At 43.9% G+C, this 17,051-nt stretch overlaps 1 protein-coding gene across 4 annotated transcripts in view; it reads right to left on the bottom strand.

The window, feature by feature from the left end:
* Positions 1-3,564: 3,564 nt before the first annotated feature.
* The window catches only part of RAPGEF6 (Rap guanine nucleotide exchange factor 6), a 156,960-nt gene continuing 143,473 nt past the window's right edge, over positions 3,565-17,051 (bottom strand). For 3 of the 4 annotated variants that reach the window (XM_084886548.1, XM_084886549.1, XM_084886551.1), the window contains 4 exons: positions 16,807-17,032; positions 13,816-14,318; positions 7,845-8,159; positions 3,565-7,011 (listed from right to left, as the gene is read on the bottom strand). In XM_084886548.1, coding sequence (XP_084742674.1) covers positions 6,986-7,011; positions 7,845-8,159; positions 13,816-14,318; positions 16,807-17,032 — 1,070 coding nt within the window. In that variant the 3' untranslated portion in view covers positions 3,565-6,985. The remainder of the gene's footprint in view (positions 7,012-7,844; positions 8,160-13,815; positions 14,319-16,806; positions 17,033-17,051) is intronic. The other variant, XM_084886550.1, reaches the window with a different exon arrangement.

The raw sequence follows: 17,051 nt of genomic DNA, 5'->3' as shown, positions 1-17,051 counted from the left end.
TCCACACCCTCACCGCCCATCCACTCCCTCACCGCCCATCCACTCCCTCACCGCCCATCCACTCCCTCACCGCCCATCCACACCCTCACCGCCCATCACCCATCCACACCCTCACCACCCATCCACACCCTCACCCCCCATCCACACCCTCACCCCCCATCCACACCCTCACCGCCCATCCACTCCCTCACCCCCCATCCACACCCTGACCGCCCATCCACACCCTCACCCCCCATCCACACCCTGACCGCCCATCCACACCCTCACCCCCCATCCACACCCTCACCCCCCATCCACACCCTCACCGCCCATCCACTCCCTCACCCCCCATCCACACCCTCACCCCCCATCCACACCCTCACCGCCCATCCACTCCCTCACCGCCCATCCACACCCTCACCCCCCATCCACACCCTGACCGCCCATCCACACCCTCACCCCCCATCCACACCCTCACCCCCCATCCACACCCTCACCGCCCATCCACTCCCTCACCGCCCATCCACACCCTCACCCCCCATCCACTCCCTCACCCCCCATCCACACCCTCACCGCCCATCCACTCCCTCACCGCCCATCCACACCCTCACCGCCCATCCACACCCTCACCGCCCATCCACACCCTCACCGCCCATCCACTCCCTCACCGCCCATCCACTCCCTCACCGCCCATCCACACCCTCACCCCCCATCCACACCCTCACCGCCCATCCACTCCCTCACCGCCCATCCACACCCTCACTGCCCATCCACTCCCTCACCGCCCATCCACTCCCTCACCGCCCATCCACTCCCTCACCGCCCATCCACACCCTCACCCCCCATCCACACCCTCACCGCCCATCCACTCCCTCACCCCCCATCCACACCCTCACCGCCCATCCACACCCTCACCGCCCATCCACTCCCTCACCGCCCATCCACACCCTCACCGCCCATCCACACCCTCACCGCCCATCCACTCCCTCACCGCCCATCCACACCCTCACCCCCCATCCACACCCTCACCGCCCATCCACTCCCTCACCCCCCATCCACACCCTCACCCCCCATCCACTCCCTCACCCCCCATCCACACCCTCACCGCCCATCCACTCCCTCACCCCCCATCCACACCCTCACCGCCCATCCACACCCTCACCGCCCATCCACTCCCTCACCGCCCATCCACTCCCTCACCGCCCATCCACACCCTCACCCCCCATCCACACCCTCACCGCCCATCCACTCCCTCACCGCCCATCCACACCCTCACTGCCCATCCACTCCCTCACCCCCCATCCACACCCTCACCGCCCATCCACACCCTCACCGCCCATCCACACCCTCACCGCCCATCCACTCCCTCACCGCCCATCCACACCCTCACCGCCCATCCACTCCCTCACCCCCCATCCACACCCTCACCGCCCATCCACACCCTCACCGCCCATCCACTCCCTCACCGCCCATCCACTCCCTCACCGCCCATCCACACCCTCACCGCCCATCCACTCCCTCACCGCCCATCCACTCCCTCACCGCCCATCCACACCCTCACCGCCCATCCACTCCCTCACCGCCCATCCACTCCCTCACCCCCCATCCACACCCTCACCCCCCATCCACACCCTCACCGCCCATCCACTCCCTCACCGCCCATCCACTCCCTCACTGCCCATCCACACCCTCACCGCCCATCACCCATCCACACCCTCACCGCCCATCACCCATCCACACCCTCACCGCCCATCCACACCCTCACCCCCCATCCACACCCTCACCGCCCATCCACTCCCTCACCGCCCATCCACTCCCTCACTGCCCATCCACACCCTCACCGCCCATCACCCATCCACACCCTCACCGCCCATCACCCATCCACACCCTCACCGCCCATCCGCACCCTCACCGCCCATCCGCACCCTCACCGCCCACTCCTCACACTTCCCGAGCTCCCTGTGTGCCCCGCATGCGGGTGCTGGTGACCAAGATGAGTCACCGGGTCAGAGGGGAGGACAGACCCGCACACTGACAGGCAGCAGGGATGTCAGAGGCCGGGAGTTCAGAAGAGTCTTGCTGGGTTTGGCGGATGAGGAACGGGGTTTCCAGAGAAGGAGCCATTGGAGGAGCAGGTAGTGCCAAGCAAGGGTGCAGGAGAGCCGGGCCTGGCTGTGGGCCCAGGCTCACCGGTGCGGCAGGGTGGTGCCCGGAGAGCGAGGACCAGGCGGAGGCGCTCCACACACAGCGTGGCTGGCTGCCGCATCTCAAGAATCCCACTTTTATTTGAGGTCATCAATTGTTCATCCCAATTAGTTCATTTCCCAGGAATCCTTGCAGCTAGCAGGCACGCTACACAGTTCTAGTGAAATGCAAGCAGAAATATGCAAGCGGAGCTGCAGGAAAACCTGTTTTGCTAATGCACCCTTCCCCTTCAGCCCTTTCTTCATGAAACACTAGTGATGCCCAAGGTGCAAAGGTCAGGACCCTGAGTCACCGTGGAGTCACTACATCAGAGAAAAACAAGCCCAACGAGGTTTAAGCCATTCATATTCGGTTTGTACTCAAACTAAGTATTGTTTTATTTATTTATTTATTTATTTATTTATTTATTTACATATTTTATTGATTTTTTTTTGCCCCCCTCCCTCCCTCCCACACATCCCCTCCCTCCCCAGAGTTTTATGTCCATTGGTTGTACTTATATGCATGTATAAAAGTCCTTCGGTTGATCTATTATCTCCCCCAGATCCTCCTCCCCTCCCCGCTGTAATTTGACAAACTGCTTGTTGCTTTACTGTCTCTATATCTATCTTTTGGTTCATCAGTTTATAATGATCTTTATTATCCACAAATGAGTGAGGTCATGTGGTGTTTCTTTTTCATTGATTGGCTTATTTCACTCAGCATGATGTTCTCCAATTCCATCCAGGTTGCTGCAAATGATGAGAATTCCTTCTTTTTTATGGCAGCATAGTATTCCATTGTGTAGATGTACCATAGTTTTTGGATCCAATCATCTGCTGACGGGCACCTAGGCTGTTTCCAAATTCTGGCTATTGTAGATTGTGCTGCTATGAACATAGGGGTGCATATATTCTTTCTGATTGGTGTTTCTAGTTTCTTGGGATATATTCCTAGGAGTGGGATTACTGGGTCAAATGGGAGTTCCATTTTCAGTTTTTTGAGGAAACTCCACACTGTTCTCCACAGTGGTTGCACCAGTCTGCATTCCCACCAGCAGTGCACGAGGGTTCCTTTTTCTCCGCAACCTCGCCAACACTTGTCGTTTGTTGATTTGTTGATGTTGGCCATTCTGACAGGTGTGAGATGGTACCGCATTGTTGTTTTGATTTGCATCTCTCGGATAATTAGTGACTTTGAGCATGTTTTCATGTGCCTCTAAGTATTGTTTTAAAAATGAGATTGTCTTTATAAATACTATGAATATAGTTGGCCCATTCAAATTTCCCTGAAGACTTAAACAAGGCCTTCACACCAGTGTGGGTCCTGGACTGGCCCTCTTGAGAGCCAGTGTAATTATTTTATCCGCTGCCGTAACATTTGCAATAAAGTGCAGAGAAGGCTAATGTAGATTCTTTATTGATTTCACCAATGTATTAGTGATAATAAATGGCACTTTACATTCTCTTAACCAAAAATATAACAAATATTTACACTCAGTAAAAATACAAAAAGCATAGAGAGGCACCGTCTTTCTAAAAGACATAAGTTTAAGAGGTATCAAAATAGGAGACAAACATTGCTTGTTACAGGAAACTTGACAATCACTGAATTGTGCAGTATAATTGCTATTAAACTTTTATGACTATGCAGCTTTTTGTCTCTTGAAGTTCATGTTTCACTTTTGAAAGATCAAGAACAACTGCATTCTGTGTATAAAAAATAAAAAAGCCTTTAAAAAGCACAATGAAAGCTAAATATGAACTGGGGACCAAGTTAAATTTGAAAATGTCCTATGACACTTTTCTGAAAATTTATTTCTCCATTTGTTTTAGCTTTTAAGGTAATTCTAAAATGACACATCTACTTGAGTTATCTAATTTTTTTTTTTAGAAATTTAAAACATATCAGAGTAACAATCCTTGTTTTAAATACACAAGGACACCCTCCTGCTCTTTTGCAGGGAAGGAAACACTTTATAGAAATTAGGTTCGTTTGGGTTTAACCCCCTGGGCCGCTGCCCCAGTCTAGCCGGGAGTCCTCCAGAAGGCAATGCAGATGTGACGTTATGACTTATCACCCTCATGGAAAACCGCTTACGGCTTTTCCTCCCCAAAATCATACTGAAAGTAATCATTTGGAGGGAGCAAAAATCTATTAATTACAATAAACTTTTATGGAAGCATGTACTGGATTTACTAATTCTGCAAATCTTTCATCATTGTAGAGCCTATGCTGAAACTAATTTGGCAAAAGTTTGCACCACGGATTTACTGCTTTAGTTAGTAGTCCTGGCAAATTCAGAATTGTGGTGGGATGAAGGCATGAATCTTATTAAAGTTATAAATTTATATAATAAGATAAGGTGACCAGATGTCCCGCTTTTGGCGGGACAGTCCTGATTTTAAACAATTTGTCCCTTCGGGACTTTTTTAAAACGCTGAGGGACAGATTGTTAAAAATCGGGGCTGTCCCGCCGAAAGCGGGACGTCTGATCACTTTATAATAAGAACAAAAGCAAATGGGGATTTATAATGGGATCAAATGCAGGTTAAGGCTTCTCTTGGTCTTGCCATGTGACGAGAAGGCAGGAATGTACCCTAAATAAAATATAAAAATCAAAAGTCCATGATTTTTTAAGGGATACATTCACATCACACTACAAAGCATCTGGCTTTAGTTCCTGATCAATGTGATCAGCCGATCCAAATACAGTTTGAGCTTTGATGAAAGAAAGGCAGCTACAAGGTGCAAGAACCAAACCACAAGCTCCAACTCTCTGAACAAGATGTTACTGATACCACTGAGGACAGCGGTGTGCAAAGCTCCCACTGTGTTAAAAGACCCGCTGGATAAGCAGACATTGTGCAAAGAGCACGTTTTTCCAGGGTGGTGAATGGAAAATGTCAGAATACCCAACCTTGATGAAAAGATGGTTGTAGCCAAAATATATTTCACTTTGGGCATGAAAATAATGAAGCAAATCAGTGAAGGAAATATATGTGATCAGAGAACGTCTGCTACAGGTCAAATCACAGCAGTGTGACTTTCAAACCAGGATTCTGGTCTGGGCTACTTTCCATGTCAATGGACCCAGAAGGCTACGGAGCCAGTCAGCCCCATGCTAACATGCCTGGGGGGTATTTCTAAGGCTTATGTTTCAGGTTACCATTATGTTGCCCATAATGGTACTTTACATTCTCCTAACCAAAAATATAACAAATATTTACATTTGTTATATTTTTGGTTAAGAGGATTTTTCAGATATGCTGCTTTTCCTAAAATGAAGAGACACCGCTTAGATGGAAAAGATGGACACTGCCATTTACCACTTGGAAGTGACTTAGGATTTTAGACGGAAGGGACAGGCAGAACATAGGGACAGAGGCAGGGACGACATGGCTGGGATAAAAAGCACACACTTAAAGTCATGAACACTAAACCCTACACATTTACGTGGGGACCAGCATGCAGAGGTAAACCCATTTGGCTCTAAGCTGATCTGGGTAGTGCACGTCGATAGCTTTGGCTTTTTTTTTTTTTTTTTTTTTTTGGTAGCCACAGAAGTTTATTAAGCTCTCACTTGCCTTTATACACACACACACACACACACACACACACAAAAAAAAAAAAACAAAAAAAAAACATTTAAAAATGTAAGATAGAGAACACATGTTACTTGTAAAAATGTGGAAAGTCTAGCTTGTCCACTAAACAACCACTAAAATTTAAAATAAATACCTAAGAGTGCCATGCCCAATAGGCTACTAAGAAATATACTTCCTTTCTGTCTCCCCCCCCCCCCCCCCCCCCAATTCCAACCAGTTATGTACCTTCATGAGCGAATGAGCTTCACTGCCGGCAGCTGGGAGGTGCAGCAGAGACTGCCCACAGCTAATTCGTCCTCAGGGTCCCACCAGCAAGGATGACACACCCTTTAAGAACGAACTCCATATCTGAGTTGAGAAACTTTTAGTTTCGGGTTTCTATGGAGTAGAATGCTCTAGAACCCATTCTCTATTTACTGGATTTATACTTTTAGTTAGATGCAGCATGAATTTAAGTTCAAAAAGCCTTAGTATACATTATTTAACATAAAGATTCCATTCTTTGAAAATTAGGATTGCTCCTCCCTTCCCCAAAGGACTGGTAAGAAACCCCGTGGCAGTGCACTTGGCTTTCCTACACCTCAAGTGCAAGGCATCCAATTCCACTCAGACTGAGACCTGACATGCATCGGAGCAGAGTTCTGTACAGATCAAGCATATCACCCTACAAAGGGGACTTGTGTGTGGCCAGACCAGACAGTTTCATGGTCTCAAACAAACATTCACAAATGAGAGCTTCCAGATACAAACAAAAGCACAAAATTTCAAATAATAAGTTACTTTTCAAATACACAAGAATATTTTCAATATTGGCAGACATTTTGAATTTGTCCATTAGCCCAAGCTATGGTTTAAAAATACTACCACTACTATTTAAAAAAATAACTTGTTAAAGGAAAAGCTCGGGAGATATAATATTATACACGAGGAGGACTCGAGTCTGGATTTGTTCTAGTATCTTGGTCCCAAGGCAGGTCTGGTGCGTAGGTGAGGACGTATCCAGGCACACATCCACGGCTGAGGAGACGGCACATGTGCAGGGATTAAGGAAAGGAGGCAGGACCCAGAGGACAGGGAGCGACACCTCGGGGAGCGGGAGCAGCAGCAGCAGCAGCAGCAGCAGCCGGTGCTGTTTGCCGGCCTGTGGAACCATGAGGTGGCTCTGCCTACTCCTTCCTCCAGGACTTTTCGACGTTAAATGGGCCATCCAAAGGCTAGACTGCTGACACCTGTTCATTTTCTAAAAACAATAAAAATACAATTAAGTGATAGGTCAGCATATTCATGACTAATCTAGATATGTTATAAAATTAGTCAATTTCAACAAAGAAATCCTCTCAGTGATCCTATCAAGGTCCAGATTTTCTTGTAATGACATTTATGAGTTCTGATCACACTGAAAACTGACAGTAAACTGGAATTTCATAACTTCTTTTTAATTATTTTTATTACTCTATTGTTTAAGAGGATATTTACTAATTTATTTTTAACAAAGCAAACCACAGCTGCCAAGTCAATGAAGGATTCTGCTCTTAAAAGCTATACCAATAGCATGATTTCAAATAATTTTGCATTTTGACACTTCCAGTTACAAGTTTCCATACATTAATGTAAACCATGACTCCAATAATGTCAAGTCCCTCTTCTCAAAATTAGACTGAGCTGCTGTCGATCATATATAAGAATACTCCATCTGAGTTGGAAGAAGGGGAATGGACACACAATCAAGCAGTTTGATCTCTTTCATCTAAAAAACATGGCCTCGCCCTCGCCGGCGTGGCTCAGGGAACAGTGTCGCCTGTGGACTGAAAGGGCCCAGGTTCGGGGCACGCCCATCCGTGATTCTCTCTCATCACTGATGTTTCTTTTTCTCCCCCTCTCCCTTCCTCTCTGAAATCAATAAAAAAACAAACAAAACAAAAAACACACCATCATATTTAGGGATTTTTTTTTTAACAAAGATTTCTGAGGTATTTAAGAAAACATTTCTGATGATCTAAAATACCAGTATAAAGGCCATTTAACGTGTTCAGCAATTCATTTAAGAGCCTTTACGGGAGTTTGTCAACATACCGTCTGCTTCGCTATCTGTGTCAGCCTCGTCTGCTAGCTTAGGATGGGACGGCTGCACGCTATGCCTCTGAGGCTGAGGGACAGTCTTCGATGGAACACAGGCCATGAGGCTGCTACTGAGAGATGCCGATGGCAGCCTAGACAGGCTGTTCTGCATCATCTTTGACCTCTGCACGGCCACACTGTACTCTGGAGGCTTTAGGTGTAGGTGGGGTCCCTCCTTTAGGTCTGCTAAGGAGATCCCCATGTATCCTGGAGGAGTGGGAGGTGGCTCCCTATATCGATCTTCCTTCTTGGGGGAGGTGACACAGTACACTGGCATGGAAAATAAGCAATGGACATGTTAATGAAAAATATAAGAAATTAAAAAAAAACACTGAAACTTATTACAATGACAAAACAACTTAAAAAACAGACACAATGAATATGTATATTTGAATACAGTGATAGCAGATTAAAAACATTTCTAAAAAAGCTTAACAAATGTAATATTTAAACTTATTTTTAAAATATGTGTGTTACTTTAGGTTTTATAAACATTAAATAGAATGAGACAGAGATGACAGATAACAGATTCCTTCGGCAGTTCAGCCCTCAAATCACAGAAGCGTGTGACAAACTCCTCAAGGAATAGTAACCCCAAAGATGACTGAGTCACAAACATTTTAAGAGTCCACCTTAAATATCTAGATGGGTTTTCACAGAAATCACTTTGGGCCCTGTTTTTAAGGATGCTCTCCCTTCCCCCCTGTGTTATGGAACTCCTGGCTGGACTAAGTCGTTGGTTCTGGCATATAAACCACTTTTAACTTTCCTGGTATAATAAAGGAGCTAATTCCTTTAAGGGCCTTATTCTAACTTTTGCTCGGTGATTAAGTTAACAAGAAAAAACTAACATAATTTTAGGAAATCCATCTTAAATCAAGTTTCTCTGATTTTCAGTGGATGTTAAAAATAATGGTGACTTAAAATTCTTTTCCCTAAGTTTATAAACCCTAGGACTAAGGTAAAGCTTCAAAAGCATCAGAAATAGGTTACACAAAGTGCAAGTTCTTTAAATGAAATTAAGATCAGCCTACAGAACCCACAGAACAAAAGACAATTCCTTGATCATAAAAGTGACTTTTAAAACACAAACAATAACTTCATTTAAGCAGAACAAATTAAAAAAAAATTAAATAATTCTAATATTGAGGATCAAGTTTGTCCACAACTAAATTTCTAGAACTGTAAAATTTGCATGTAGTATCAAGGTCAGAAAGGATTTTCATTCCCATCTGTGGAGGATGGAACAAGGAAAAGATGGAGATGTCAAAAGAAGAAAAACAAGCTTGGCCAGTATGGCTCAGTGGTTGAGCACTGACCTAGAAACCAAGGAGGTCACGCTTCGATTCCCAGTCAGGACACATGCCTGCATTGTGGGCCTGAACCCCAATTAAGGGATGTGCAGAAGGCAGCCAACAGATGACACTCTCTCATCATTGATGTTTCTATCTCTTTCTTCATCTTCCTCTCTGAAATCAATCTACACTAATAAAAGAGAAATATGCAAATTGACCGTACCTCTGTGATGTCCACCAGCCAGTTAGAAATAAGTATGCAAATAAACCCAACGAAGGTGGCAGGTTAATTTGCATACACAAATGCCAAGTGGCTGGGGGCAGGGCGGCACCAAGTGGCTTGGGTTCCCATGATGGGCGCCAAGCCTGCAGCCTCCCGGGACCATCACTGGCCCCAGGAGGCGAGGGTGGTGGTGCCAAGCCATGCCTGCAGGCTCATGGACAATTGCTGGCCCTGGGAGGCCAGGACAGCCCCGCCAAGCAGCCTGGGAGCACAGGCTGTGGCCCAGCACAGGCCCGGAATAAAAAGTTGACAGCAAGTCCTTTCAGTATAATTGGAGCATTAGAGGCCCACAGAAAGATCATTTCCTTTACTATGAAACACATAACTTGCAAAGTGAGAAGATGAAAAGAATTTTTAGACTTTTAAACTAGCAACTAATTTCTGTCTAGAAGACACACCAATTCAAAAAGTGATGATTTTATTGTCCTATAGCAGTGGTTGGCAAACTGTGGCTCATGAGCCACATGTGGCTCTTTGACCCCTAGAGTGTGGCTCTTCCACAAAATACCATGGCCTGGGTGAGTCTATTTTGAAGAAGTGGCGTTAGAAGTTTAAGTTTTAAAAATTTGGCTCTCGCCAAAACCGGTTTGGCTCAGTGGTAGAGCGTCGGTCTGTGGACTGAAAGATCCCGGGTTTGATTCCGGCCAAGGGCATGTACCTTGGTTGCGGGCACATCCCCGGTAGGGGGTGTGCAAGAGGCAGCTGATCGATGATTCTCTCTCATCGATGTTTCTTTTCTTTCTTTCTTTTTTTTTTTTTTTAAATATATTTTATTGATTTTGTACAGAGAGAAAGGGAGAGAGAGAGAGAGAGAGAGTTAGAAACATTGATGAGAGAGAGTCATCGATCAGCTGCCTCTTGCACACCCCACACTGGGGATATGCCCGCAACCAAGGTACATGCCCTTGACCGGAATCGAACCTGGGACCTTATAGTCCACAGACCGACACTCTATCCACTGAGCCAAACCGGTTTCGGCCTCTCATCGATGTTTCTAACTCTCTATTTCTCTCTCTTCCTCTCTGTAATAAAAAAAAAAATTAAAAAAAAAAAAAGGCTCTCAAAAGAAATTTCCATTGTTGTACTGTTGACATTTGGCTCTGTTGACTAATGAGTTTGCTGACCACTGACCTATAGGACATTAGCCAGATTGTATCCAATTTAGCAGTTTTACTTTAGGTTGCAGGCTCCTCCCTGGCCAGGGCTCAGGTCAGGGCTCATGCAGAAGGCAACCAATCAAAGTGTCCTTCTCATATTGATGTTTCTCTCTGTCTTTCCCTCTCTCTTCCATGCTCTCTAAAAATTGATGGAAAAATATCCTCAGGTGAGGATAAAAAAAAAAAAGAAAGAAAGAAAGAAATGCCCTATCCTATGAAAGAGACTTCTTGAAAATGCCTAAAGTAAGTTGTCATTTTTTCATGGTGATGGGACTGGAGTTCGTGTTGATGAAAACACCTTGGCGGCCGCAGTGGCCAGCACTCGCAGCAGCAGCAGCAGGGTGATGGGGGCGGCGCCTTCCCCGAGCAGCCAGACTGCCTTCTGCAGAGGGAGGTCTACGGATGGCTTAGACCCACAGGGAGCGAGCCCAAGCCATCAGTAGGACATTCCCTGGGGGCTCCCAGACTGTGAGCGAGGGTAGAGTGGGCTGAGGACCCCTGCCCCCCATGCACAAATTTCGTGCACTGGGCCTCTAGTAAAAACATGTGTTTTTTTTTTTTTTTTTTTTTTTTTTTTTAAGAAAGACAAGAGTGAAGAATAAAAGTAATGTGACCAGTCATCTAGAAATGAAAGAATAAAATATTTAAAAAAATCTATTATCCCAAACGGACAAGAAGGATATATCCGTTCATACTCATGTTTATATATCTATCCTATGTTACGTAGAAAACTTTAATAAAAAACCCTCAGCAAAAAATGAATTAATTAAAAACCCACTCAATAATGCAATCTGACTTATATCACAGAGCTATAATAATCCAAACAGCATGGTATTGCCAGAAAAACACACACAGATCAAGAGAACATAATTGAGAGCCCAGATATAAACCCACATGTATATGAACAGATAATTGTTGACAAAGGAACCAGAAACACATGATAAAGAAAGCCTCTTCAATAAATGGTGCTGGGAAAATTGGAAAGCCACATACAAAAGAATGAAACTGGATTTTAATTTGTCCCCATGTAAAAAAATTAATTCAAAATGGATCAAGGACCTAAATATAAAATCTGAAATAATACATTACATAGAAGAAAACACAGGTAATAAACTTACGGACTTTGGTTGTAGAGAACATTTTATGCACTTGACCCCAAAGTCAAGGGATGAATGGAACTATATCAAACTAAAAAGCTCTGTACAGCAAAAGAAACCAAAACAAACCAAAGAGCCAGAAGATCAAATAGGGGATGATATTTGCAAGTGATAGCTCCAAAAAAGATTTAATATCCAAAATATATAAAGAACTCATAAAACTCAACATCAAACAAACAACCCAATCAAAAAATGGGTAGAGGACCTGAACAGACACCTCTCCCAAGAAGATATATGAACAGCCAACAGATATATGAAAAGAAGTTCAACCTTACTAGAAATTAGGGAAATGCAAATCAAAGCTATAATGAGATACCACCTTATTTATACCTATTAGAATGGTTATACCAACAAGACAAGTAATAACAAGTGTTGGAGAGGTTGTGGAGAAAAGGGAATTCTCATTCTCTGCTAGTGGGAAAGTAGATCAGTACATTTTACATTGGAATGAAAACAGACTGGTGACTCCTCAAAAAATTAAGAATAGTGCTACCATACGACCCAGCTATCCCTTTCTTAGGTGAAAATACCTGAAAAACTAAAAAAACATGCATTCACAAAGTTATATGCATCCCTATGTACATTAAAGTGGCCCAGACATGGAGACAACCAAAGTGTCCTTTGATAGAGGACTGGATAAAGAGGTGGTACAACCTGGCTGGTGATGCTCAGTGGTGAGCACTGACTCATGCCAAGAGGTCATCAGTTCGATTCCTGGTCAGGGCACATGCCTGAGTTATGGCCTTGATCCCCTGTAGAGGGAGTGCAGGAGGCAGCCGATTAATGTATCTCGCTCATTGGTATTTATATCTCTCTTTCCCTTGGCCTTCCTCTCTTTCTCAAAAAAAAAAGATGTGGTACATATTATATATACAATAGAATACTACTCAAGACATAAGAAAACACAAAATACCCCGATTTGTGACAACATAGATGGACCTTGAGAATATTATGCTTAGTGAAGTAAGTCAGGCAAAAAAAGCTGAGAACCATGATAGCACTCAATGTGGGAAATAAAACTGAACTTGTGAACACGAACAGCAGTGTGGTGGTTGTCAGAGGGAAGGGGTGGGGAGTTAGGGATGAAAGGGGCCTTGTATAAGGTGACAGAAGATGGTTTGACTTTGGGTGGTGGGCGCACAGTGCAATATACAGAATCTTGTAACAGAAACCCACACCAGAAACCTGTGTGATCCTACTAACCAATGTCACCCCAAAATTGGATTTAATAAAAACTAAGGTAATTTTACCAATATAAAACAAATGTGCTATAGATGTGCTATAAAAATCATTAAATGGAATTGAAATTTAATATTAATATTTAACAAATATTAAATTGAAATTTAAGAATTTCAAGTGACATCACAAGCTATAGAATTGAGTTGATTATGATATAATTGGTACAAAGTCATTCCACATAAATAGAAAAACCAGAGCTGTTATATTCATATTTACATAATTTAAGGAAGAAAGGAAAAAATGTAGTTGATGACTTGAATACTAAAAGAATAGACCAAGCAAGCTGTGTGTAATTAGCATGGAATCCACAAGCAGGAGTTTGTGCACCATGATGTGTTTCAGAAAAGTATTCTGAAAAAATGCTTTGGATTTCCTTATCACATTTCTTCTCACTTGTACTACCTAAAAGTAATATCAGACTGAAAGTTTCTACCATGTATGAAGAGCAACTGTGGTCCAAACAATTTATGGGTGACAAAGAATATAATCCCTTTATTAATGTTGCACAGTAATGCAGTGTTTCCACAATGAACCAAAAAACTCTAAACAATTAAATACCTTTATACCGCTTAATTAAATACCTTCATACCAGCCTTTTCATTTTAATAGGCTTTAATAGCTGTTCCAAAGTTCCTGAGAAATCATGAACTTTAAAAAAAATAAATTATTTGAAGAGGGAAGAGGAGTTGAAGTGAGAGATGGGATTTTTTTCAATAATAAAATTCTAAACCAAGATGCCATTTTTACCCCTTAATCTCCAAATGCCACAGATGCACCAGAGAACACAGAACTTACCAATCAAGCCCTTTTCTGTACTTGACGTAATAGTTTTATAAACTGGGTCAGCACCCTCCTTGGGGTCCAAGCCTTCAGAGGACTCAGCTGCGGTGCTCTCCAACACTCTCCGCTTCACTGTGCCATAGTTTGGTTCGTACGTGTCAGAAAGAGAACCGGAGGAGGCCCAACTCTGTCTCCTCTGATTAGCCTCCAGGCCTCCTTTACAATGAACACAAGTTCTGGAGCAGCCTTTAGGACAGGAATAGGGCTCACAGTCCGTGGGTTCCACTTCAGCAATGGGGCCTCCCAAATGGGTATGTCGAAAGGAGTTCAAAAAGTCCCAGCCTTTTGGGTTTGGAAGGCTTTGGAAGTTGTCATGGGAACTGCTTGAGCAGGAAGTCCAGCTTCCACGACCACTATCGCCTGCTTCTATAACGATGTGCTCATGAGAAATCTCTTCATTGCTCATAGAAGATGAGACAGGTAAACTCTTAATTGGAGATGGCTTTGAGAGTGTCCACCTAAAATTGAAGATACAAGATTAAAAGTAATTTACTGGTTTACTGGAAGCCTTTCTTCTGTCCATTTCAAGTATTAAATGCATCCAAGAGACTACAGACCATCCTATATAATAAAAGCCTAAAATAGTAAGTGCCTGGTTGTCTGTTTAACCAGTCAAAGCGTAATATGGTATGATGTGCTAAGGCCACTCAACTGCTCACTATATGTGCTGACCACCAGGGGCAGACAGTTGAACAGTCACTATGATGTGTACCGACCACCAGGGGACAGACGCTCCAACTGGTAGGTGAGCTTGCTGCTGAGGTCCGGCCGATTGGGACTGAGTGAGAGGGGCTGGACACACCCTGGAGCCCTCCAGCGGTCCCTCCCCGGCTGGCCAACCTCCCGCATCCCTCCCCGGCCCTGATCGTGCACCAGTGGGGTCCCTTGGCCTGGCCTGCGCTCTCTCACAATCTGGGACCCCTCAGAGGATGTTGGAGAGCCAGTTTTGGCCTGATCCTGCAGGCCAGGCCGAGGGACCACACTGGTGTACCAATGTGTCCACAGGGCATCTGGTGTATCATAAGAGTTTATGCCAAAATAACCTTGTGGAAAAAAATGACCTATCATCAATCATCACTATTGGCATTAATGTTAATACTTAGCTTAGAAACATACACTGAAGAAATACAAACAGTAAGGTTTCCTCAGAATTTTTCTTGAATTGAATTTAAACGAGAATGAAAAATGTGGCTTAAAATGAATAAAATTAAGAATACATTTTCATTCTTGGTCAAAATAATGCTAGATATTCTCTATGCATACAGAATTAAGAGTTCCTAGCTGCAGGAATGCACCTTTGAGGTTAGCTTATTTTTTAGTGTACCCCTGAGGTCAGCTGAGTACAACACTAAATAAATAGCAACTTTCCCAGTTACCTACTACTAAATGAATTCTATTATTTACAGCAGGGGACCCCCAAATAAAGGCTCATGGGCCAAATCCAGCCAACAGCCTCATTGTGTATGGTTGGAATAAAGCATGGTTTTTACATTTTAAAGGGTTTAAATAAAACAAAATACTCTAAAGAATTTGAGACAAAGACAATATGCAGCCTGCAAAGCCTAACATATTTACTATCTAGCTCTTAAAAGAAAAAAAGTTTGTGAACCCCGATTTATAGTATACAGCAGGGCCAGCAAACTAGGACCCATGGCCAGATTCTCTGCCAGTTTCTGTAAATAAACTTTTATTGGGACACAACGTGCCCATTTGTTTACATATTGTTTAAGGCTGTTCTGGCAAACAAGGTTGAACAGTTGCAACAGACTTTATGGCCTGCAAAACCTAAACTATTTACCAATAGAAAGACCGAACTCTGGCCTAGAAAATCATAGTTTAGAAGCCTTTACAAATATGATAATATTTTACTACAGCTTACACTTTTCATATTAAAGTATATCAGATCTAACAATATTTACCAATTTAAAATTAATTTTCTCAAAAATTTCCATTTTGCTCAACTCTAATGAGAAATTTAAGAATTAAACTTTTTTTTAAAAGAAATTTTGTTCCTTTTTAAAAATAACATATTTTATTTATTTTTTAAATAAAAGATATATTTTTACTGATTTTTTACAGAGAGGAAGAGAGAGGGATAGAGAGTTAGAAACATCGATGAGAGAGAATCATCGATCAGCTGCCTCTTGCACACCCCCTACCGGGGATGTGCCCACAACCAAGGTACATGCCCTTGACCGGAATCAAACCTGGGACCTTTCAGTCTGCAGGCTGACACTCTATCCACTGAGGCAAACCGGTTTTGGCAAAAAGTTAAACTCTTTTGCTAGCTGGTAATTCTTACTCCTTAAATCACACTTTCAGAGACTAAGGATCAAGGACGCCCTACTCCCCAACCTGACTACAGTGTGTACTGCAGTAGAGGTACCTCCCACTACACAATCTTTTTTTTTTTTTTAAATATATTTTATTGATTTTTTTACAGAGAGGAAGAGAGAGGGATAGAGAGTTAGAAACATTGATGAGAGAGAATCATCGATCAGCTACCTCCTGCACACTCCCCATTGGGGATCTGCCCACAACCAAGGTACATGCTCTTGACCGGAATCAAACCCAGGACCTTACAGTCCGCAGGCTGACGCTCTATCCATTGAGCCAAACTGGTTTCGGCTCCACTACACAATCTTTTTGAACAATCTCTAACCTGAGAGCCAGGTCCCCATATCTAAACAACTTCACTTTTCGTTCTTAATGATTGAAAAGGTGCATGTGATAGAAAGTTAACGAATTCAGTAACACGTAAGAAATGAGCACCCATGACATATTTCAAAATAGTACTTATTTGCATATTCAGTATAGAGACTACAGGCTTGGCCTTCATATTCTTTTAAGGGTCCTCTTCACACACTCCATGGGGCAGTGCTGGAGAACTGTGCAGTAGCCACGTGGCTTAGGTTTTATGATATAAACATAGGCGAGGAGGTTTACCCGGGGCCAAGCTGATGGTGGTCTCCCGTCCCCGAGGAGTGCTCTGTCCTTTCCAACAGCCCCGTGGATTCAGGGATTGCCGCCACCTGGGAGGAACACCGTTCGTCCTGCAGCGCTGCAGACATGGAGTCAACAGAACAATTGCTCACAATGCTGGACCGTGAAGAAATCTCACTATGGCTGGAGTCAGACAAGTCCAATTTAGCTGATGGTGTGTGTGTGTAACCTAAAGAGAAAAGACAAGT

Source organism: Pipistrellus hanaki (assembly GCF_964339955.1).
Source record: "Pipistrellus hanaki genome assembly, chromosome: 5".
Taxonomy (NCBI): Eukaryota; Metazoa; Chordata; class Mammalia; order Chiroptera; family Vespertilionidae; genus Pipistrellus; species Pipistrellus hanaki.
The sequence above is the reverse complement of the archived record's forward strand: the minus strand, read 5'-3'. Positions and strand labels throughout refer to the sequence as shown.